The 8,327-nt window shown below is 55.3% G+C and overlaps 1 protein-coding gene across 1 annotated transcript; it reads left to right on the top strand.

Moving 5' to 3' along the window:
* Window positions 1-220: 220 nt before the first annotated feature.
* LOC141021705 (uncharacterized) lies at window positions 221-2,629 on the top strand. Its single transcript, XM_073497560.1, has 2 exons — window positions 221-1,045; window positions 1,313-2,629. Exons 1-2 carry the CDS (start codon window positions 221-223, stop codon window positions 2,627-2,629), a joined length of 2,142 nt encoding a protein of 713 aa, XP_073353661.1.
* The last annotated feature ends 5,698 nt before the right edge of the window (window positions 2,630-8,327 follow it).

The raw sequence follows: 8,327 nt of genomic DNA on the forward strand, positions 1-8,327 counted from the left end.
TCGGGGCGTGACATTTTGGTAATCAGAGCCACCGAATCCTGCCAAAAAAATTTCTCCGCTGCCTCCACAAATCTCTTGGCCTTGATCTGTAACATCCACCGTCGCGGGTGCGATCTGCTCCGGCAAATCGCCCAAAATCCCTGGCGGGGTTGGATCGGCTCGGAGCGGAGCAACCGCACCGTCCGAACCATCGGTTCAGACGCGACAGCTGCTGTCTACCATGGACGACAACACCAGCACGCTCAAGGCGCTCATGGAGACCGTTCTCTCGCGCCTCGACGAGCAGAAGGCCGACATCGAAAAGCGACTCGAGGTGCATGCCGCCTTCAACGTGCAGGTCGCGCAAGATCTGCGGGCGCTATCCAAGCAGGTGGATCTCACCCAGGCCGACGTCGACGAGACTCGCAAGGCGCTCGAGAGGTCGCCGTCGCCGCGCGGATCGGGACCGGGCGCCGTCCTCAACCCGTCACCACCTCCACCCCCGCCGCCTCCTCTGCGCCCTCCACCCATGCACCAACAACAACAGGGACCGCCACCGTCCCCACGCCTCGCAGATCAGTGGCCGCCTCTGCTTCAGGAGCCGCTCCAGCAGCAGAACGAGCCACAACTCCACCAACACCACGACAACTACATCAAGCCGCCCAAGCACGATTTTCCGTGCTTCGACGGCATGACACCGTACCTTTGGCTGGATCGCTGCCGCGCCTACTTCGACCTCTACCGTGTGCCGCCGTCAAGCTGGGTGACCACGGCAACGCTGTACATCGAGGGCCAGGCCGCGCACTGGCTGCAGGCATTTTGTCAAACACATGCTGGCCTGGGCTGGGAGGCGTTCTGCGCAGCAATCATCGAGGAATTCGGCGCCGACGAGTTCGAGCTGGAGATGCACAAGCTTCTCCAACTCAGGCAGAGCGGCACCATCAGCGAATACCGCCAGGAGTTCGACAGCCACATGTACCACCTCCTGGCGCTCGACCCATCGCTCTCCACCAAGTTTTTCATCACGCAGTTCTTGTTGGGCCTCAAGGACGAATTGCGCGCGGTGGTGCGTCTCCAAGCCCACACCAGCATCACGCGCGCGTCGATCCTTGCCCGCATCCAAGAGGAGGAGCTGAACACGCCACGAGCGCGGCCGCGACCACAACCCCAAGGCCGCCCACCTCCAGCGCCACCAGCGCGCCCGGGCGCCGCGCCACGCCAACAGCCCGACGACTATGCGCGCGAGCGTCAACTCAAGGAATTTCGCCGCGCCAATGGGCTCTGGTTCAAGTGCGGCGATTGATACAGCCGTGAGCACCGCTGTAATCCGCAGGCGCAGCTGCTCACGATTCAGGTCGGCGCGTATGGAGAGGTGCTCACTGATGACGCCGTGCACGCTCTCGACTTGCTCGACGCTCCAGAGCCTACCGTCCCTCCTCCGGGGTGCTGCACCATCTCTGCGCATGCGCTGGACGGCTCAGAGGCGCCCAGCACCATTCTTCTCTGCGCACTGGTGGGCAACCAGGTGATGCTGCTACTGCTAGACTCCGGAAGCACGCACAGCTTCGTCAACAAATCCTTCGTCAAGCGTGTCGGCGTAGAGACACAAGAAATCGCTACCCTGGACGTGCGTGTGGCAAACGGCGATCGCCTCACCTGCTCTCGCCAAGTCCCTGAGCTCAAGTGGTGGATGCAGGGCCACACCTTCTCGACGCCGATGTACGAGCTCGACACCGGCGCCTATGACGGCATCCTTGGCATGGATTGGTTGGAGAAAAACAGTCCGATGACATGTCACTGGCAAGAGAAGTTCATCTCATTCCTCCACGACGGCGAGTTGGTCACCCTGCAAGGTGTTCGACCCAAGACGACACCAATGCTCGCGGCCGTTCAGCCAGCCGAGCTCTGCAAACTGATCGCTAGCAATGATATCTGGGCTATGGCCATGGTGGAAATGCAACCTCCCAGACAAAAGTCGCGCATTCCATCGCAGACGCCGATCAGCGATTTATTGGAGGAGTTTGCTGATGTCTTCGCCACACCAACTGGTCTGCCTCCTCATAGGCAGTATGATCACGCAGTCACTTTGGAAGAAGGAGCTCAACATACAAACACACGACCGTACCGTTACTCGCCACTCCAGAAAGACAAAATCGAGCGTCAAGTGAAAGAAATGCTCGATGCCGGCGTGATCACACACTCGGTCAGCCCATATGCTGCTCCAGTGTTGCTGGTGAAGAAAAAGGACGGGACATGGCGGTTATGTGTCGATTACAGACGCCTCAATGACATCACAGTGAAGAAACTGTTTCCGTTGCCGATTGTGGACGAGCTCCTCGATGAACTAGCCGGCGCTGCTTTCTTCTCCAAGCTCGATCCGCGGGCAGGCTATCACCAAATCCGCATGCGTGAAGAGGACGAACACAAGACTGCATTCAAAACCCACCACGGGCATTTTCAGTTCCGCGTGATGCCGTTCGGCCTGACAAATGCGCCTGCAACCTTTCAATGCTTGATGAACGTGATCTTTGCCAAGTATACACGTAAGTTTGTCATCATTTTTCTTGACGACATTCTGGTTTTCAGTGAGACCTGGGAAGAGCACTTGGAGCATCTTCGCCTCGTCCTGAGCCTACTCCGCGAGCACTAGTTATACGCCAAGATGTCGAAGTATTCATTCGCGCATGATCACATCGATTACCTCGGCCACGTCATCTCCAAGCAGGGCATGGCGACTGACTCTGAGAAGACAGAAGCCATGGCTCAGTGGCCTACTCCGACCAATGCCACCGAGCTGCGCGCGTTCCTGGGGCTCAACGGCTACTACCGTAAGTTTGTGCCGCACTATGGGATCATCGCCAAGCCCCTCACACTGCAGCTCACCAAGAAAGGATTCGAGTGGCCCGAATCCGCGCAGCGCGCCTTCGACACGCTCAAGCAGGCGATGGTGACCACGCCGGTGCTCGCCCTCCCAGACTTCGACAAGCCATTCTTGATCGAGACGGGCGCCTACGACACTGGCATTGGCACCGTGCTGGTGCAAGAAGGCCACCTGGTCGCCTACTACAACAAAGCGCTGGGAGTGAAGAACCAGAAACTCTCAACGTACGAGAAGGAGTTTCTGGCGGTGATGATGGCGGTGAACAAATGGCTCTCCTACCTGCAGCGCGGGCCGTTCACAATCCTCACCGACCACAAGAGCTTGTGCATGCTGGGAGATCAACAACTGGTGACTGACGTCCAGCGCCACGCAATGTCGAAGCTTGTCGGGCTGCAGTTCAAGTTTCAGTACAAGCGCGACATCGACAATGGATCTGCGGACGCGCTCTCCCGCGTGGGCAGCCACTTCAGCGCCAACGCTCTGTCCCTGTGTCAGCCCGTGTGGATCCAGGAGGTGGCCAATTCCTACGCCACTGATCCGGACGCGCAAGAACGGCTGCAACAGCTTGCACTGCACAACCTAGATGATGACGAGTACGAGCTGTACCGGGCCTCATTCGGCGTCAGGGCCGGCTGTGGATTGGCGCAAACACCGCTCTGCGCACTAAGCTCATCAGCGTGATGCACGACAGCGCTGTGGGCGGCCACTCCGGAGCAACGACCACCTACCACCGAGTCAAGAAAGTTTTCGAGTGGAAGGGACTGAAACAAGATGTCGACGAATTCGTGCGCTAGTGCCAGGTTTGCCAGCAAGCCAATCATGAACTTCGCAAGCCCGCGGGCAAACTGGCACCTATGTCGATCCCCTCCGCACCCTGGCAAGAGCTGGCCATGGACTTCGTCGAAGGACTGCCCAAGTCCAAAGGTTACGATACAATCATGGTGGTTGTTGACCGCTCGTGACGCCCCTGATTTAATCGTACACTAATCATGCACGCAAACGTCTACGATCAAGATCAGGGACTCACGGGAAGATATCACAACACAACTCTAAAACATAAATAAGTCATACAAGCATCATAATACAAGCCAGGGGCCTCGAGGGCTCGAATACAAGTGCTCGATCAGAGACGAGTCAGCGGAAGCAACAATATCTGAGTACAGACATAAGTTAAACAAGTTTGCCTTAAGAAGGCTAGCACAAATGGGGATACAGATCGAAAGAGGCGCAGGCCTCCTACCTGGGATCCTCCTAACTACTCCTGGTCGTCGTCAGCGGGCTGCACATAGAAGTAGGCACCTCCGGTGTAGTAGGAGTCGTCGTCGACGGTGGGTCTGGCTCCTGGGCTCTAGCATCTGGTTGCGACAACCAGGTAGAAAGGAACGGGGGAAAAAGAGGAAGGAAAGCAACCGTGAGTACTCATTCAAAGTACTCGCAAGCAAGGAGCTACACTACATATGCATGGGTATATGTGTAAAGGGCCATATCGGTGGACTGAACTGCAGAATGCCAGAATAAGGGGGGGATAGCTAGTCCTGTCGAAGACTACGCTTCTGGCAGCCTCCATCTTGCAGCATGTAGAAGAGAGTAGATTGAAGTCCTCCAAGTAGCATCGCATAGCATAATCCTACCCGGCGAACCCCTCCTCGTCGCCCTGTTAGAGAGCGATCACCGGGTTATATCTGGCACTTGGAAGGGTGTGTTTTATTAAGTATCCGGTTCTAGTTGTCATAAGGTCAAGGTACAACTCCGGGTCGTCCTTTTACCGAGGGACACGGATATTCGAATAGATAAACTTCCCTGCAGGGGTGCACCACATAACCCAACACGCTCGATCCCATTTGGCCGGACACACTTTTCTGGGTCATGCCCGGCCGCGGAAGATCAACACATCGCAGCCCCACCTAGGCACAACAGAGAGGTCAGCACGCTGGTCTAAATCCTATGGCGCAGGGGTCTGGGCCCATCGCCCATTGCACACCTGCACATTGCGAACTCGGCCGAAAGCAGACCTAGCCTAGCAGGCGTTCCAGTCCAATCCGGCGCGCGCCGCTCAGTCGCTGACGTCACGAAGGCTTCGGCTGATACCACGACGTCGAGTGCCCATAACTGTTCCCGCGTAGTTGGTTAGTGCGTATAGACCAAATGGCCAGACTCAGATCAAATACCAAGAACTCGTTAAGCGTGTTATTTTGAAGTAACCGCGGACGCTGTCCAGTGCCAGGCCCACATCTCACCTAGGTGGTCTCAACCTGCCCTGTCGCTCTGCCACAAGATCCACTCGCGGGTACTCCTACGAGCCGACCCGACTTTAGTCACCACAGGTATCATGTATAGAGTATATAAGTATATACCCGTGATCACCGCCGAAGTGATCATGGCCCGATAATATAGCACATCAGACGGACAAGAATGTAGGGCCACTGATGGAAAACTAGCATCCTATACTAAGCATGTAGGATTGCAGGTAAAGGTAACAACAGTAGTAGCAAGGACAGGCTATGCATCAGAATGGGGTTAACGGAAAGCAGTAACATGCTACACTACTCTAATGCAAGCAGTATAGAGAAGAATAGGCGATATCTGGTGATCAAGGGGGGGGGCTTGCCTGATTGCTCTGGCAAGAAGGAGGGGTGGTCAACAGCGTAGTCGGTCGGGGCACCAGCAGCGGCGTCGGTCTCGTAGTCTACCGGAGAGAAGAGGGGGAAGAAACAATGAATACAATGCAAACAGATGCATAATGAGGCTAGGTGTGCCCAAACGCGGTACTAGGTGATACCGGCAAAGGGGGGAAACATCTGGGAAAGTATTCTCGATGTTTTGCGTTTTCGGACAGATGAACCGGAGGGGGACAGTTGCGAGTTCAATATGTTAGGGATGTGTGGCAGACGAACGGGCTGCATATCCGGATTCGTCTCGTCGTTCTGAGCAACTTTCATGTAGAAAGTATTTTCATCCGAGTTACGGATTATTTTATATGATTTTCTAAATATTTAATCATTTTATGATTTTAATTATTTATTTAAATCCAACATTATCCAGAACAGTATGGGATGACGTCAGCATGACGTATGTGTGATGTCAGCAGCCAACAGTGCGGTTGACTGGTCAAAACTGACGCGCGGGGACCCACCAGTCATAGACAGTGGGTTAAACAGAGTTCAAACTAATCTAAATTTAGTTAGTAAAACTACTGGGCCCACCTGTCAGTGTCTAATTAACTAAACTAATTAGTTTTAATTATTTAAATGTTTTAATTATTTAAATGTTTTAATTAGAGGATTAAGAGGTGGGACCCTCATGTCAGTCTCACTGGGCAGCCCAGTCAGCAGTTGACCCGGTCACCTGGGACAACCTGGCTCCTGGGGCCACATGGCAGTGACCCTGCTGGACCCCAGTGGCAGGCCCCGTCGGCGGCCGGCGCCGGAGTTGCGCCAGCGAGCTCTCCGCGGCGGCGAGTTCGCCGGAGAGGCTCGGATCTTCGCTACAGAGCGCCAAATCACGCGTTTTCACCTGCGTTCGAACGTTGACGCTGCCGCGCGTCGAGTGGTGCCACTGGACCGACCGAAGATGGCCGGAACAGGGAGCTGCAAGGTCGCCGGCGTCGGTGGTCAACGGTAGCTCGGCGAAAACGAAGAACTAGCGCGCGCATAAACAATCTAAAGCGCCAGGCCGCACCACTGGAGTGCCCCGAGCACGATGGTGTCATCGGACGGCCATGGCATCGAAGGAAGCGATGACGATGAGCGGCACGGTGGAGCTGCGTTCGGTCATCCACGACGGCGACGTTATGCGCAGCAGAACGAGGGGGAGGCAGGGGAGGACGTGTGGTGCTCACCGTGCGGGCGCAAGGAGGCCCCGTGAGTGAACGGGAGCGCAGAGGGAGGCCGCGGTCGACGGGAATCACCGGCGGCCGAGGCGGAAGGGGCCGAGGTGGATCCGGCGCTATGGTGCCTCCCGGCTCCAACGGCGGGAACCAGTCGACGTGGAGGACGACGACGGACGCCTACGGCATGTCGGGGGTGCAGGGCGATGACGGTGGCCACGGGGACGACGGAGAACGGCGGCGAGCACGCTCGGGCAGTGGGGAGAAAGAAGCAAGCGAGCGAGAGAGAGCAAGGAGGGGGGATCTGATGTGTGTTAGGGTTTGGGCGAGAGAGAGAGAGCATCGGGGGCTGATCTTATCCACCCGCGGCGCAGCACTGCGCGGGGGCAAGTGCCCCGCTTCCATGGAGGCTCGGCCTTCTCCTGTTGCAGGAGGAGGACGAAAGGCTGAGGTAGGTGGGCTGGGCTGGCCGGATCTGCCAGGTGGGCCGACCTGGCTGCGAGCTGGGCCGTCTGGTCCAGGGGGTCCTTTTCTCCTTTTTTCTCTTTTGTCTTCTGCTTTTGTATTTTCTTTTCTTTATTTTTCTTTTCTGTTTTATTTCACTTTAAATACTTAGGCACTTTCTAAAAAAATGTTTTCTCCACAATAATTACGAGTGCAATATTTGGCACCCACCGAACATTTTTGTTTTGACTTTTGAAAACTTTGGGTGTTTGCCACTAATTCATTTTTTGAATTTGAGATGTTTTGAACTAACACTTGATTAGCAACAGTAACGGAGATGACACGGCATCATCAGGAGAGTTTTACTGTAGCCTAATTATCCGGGCGTTATAGAGATTTAGGAGGTAGAAGGAAACAGTGCGGGGTATTCATCACGACGGCGATCCTCGCGTTCCCAGGTGGCTTCATCTTCAGAATGGTGCGACCACTGGACTTTGAGGAACTTGATCGCCTTCTGACGTGTGCGGCGTTCAGCTTGGTCAAGAATGCGGACCGGATGCTCTTTATAAGAGAGGTCCTGCTGTAATTCGAGCACTTCATGATCCACTGCTCGGATTGGGTCCTTGAAGCAACGGCGGAGCTGTGACACGTGGAACACATCGAACACATAGTGAACCTGAGAAAGGTTCGGCGGAAGCTCCAGTTGGTATGCTAATTTTCCACGCCTTTCGAGAATAGTGAATGGGCCAATATAGCGAGGAGCTAGTTTGCCCTTGATCCCGAAGCAGTGAGCACCCTTCATTGGTGTGACTCGAAGATAAGCCTTTTCGCCAGGTTGATAGACCATGTCTTTATGATGACAGTCATACTGACTCTTCTGACGCGACTAAGCAGTCTTGAGATTCTCACGAATAATGCGGACTTGTTCTTCAACATGTTGGATAATATCCGGACCAAAGGAAATAACACAAGCTCGAAGCATGTCTTCGAGAACTTGGTTGACACGTTCAACTTGCCCTTGCGACTGAGGATGAAACGCCGGTCAAAATCCTATGGCGCAGGGGTCTGGGCCCAACGCCCATTGCACACCTGCACGTTGCGAATGCGGCCGAATGCAGACCTAGCCTAGCAGGCGTTCCAGTCCAATCCGGCGCGCGCCGCTCAGTCGCTGACGTCACGAAGGCTTCGGCCAATACC

The sequence above is a fragment of the Aegilops tauschii genome, chromosome 4 (assembly GCF_002575655.3).
Source record: "Aegilops tauschii subsp. strangulata cultivar AL8/78 chromosome 4, Aet v6.0, whole genome shotgun sequence".
NCBI lineage: Eukaryota > Viridiplantae > Streptophyta > Magnoliopsida > Poales > Poaceae > Aegilops > Aegilops tauschii.

Bases quoted from the DNA above. Each gene is read 5' to 3' on its own strand.
- LOC141021705 (XM_073497560.1), top strand. From the start codon at position 221: ATGGACGACAACACCAGCACGCTCAAGGCGCTCATGGAGACCGTTCTC. The intron at 1,046-1,312 runs GTGCGTCTCCAA...TGTAATCCGCAG, and splicing joins AGGACGAATTGCGCGCGGTG to GCGCAGCTGCTCACGATTCA.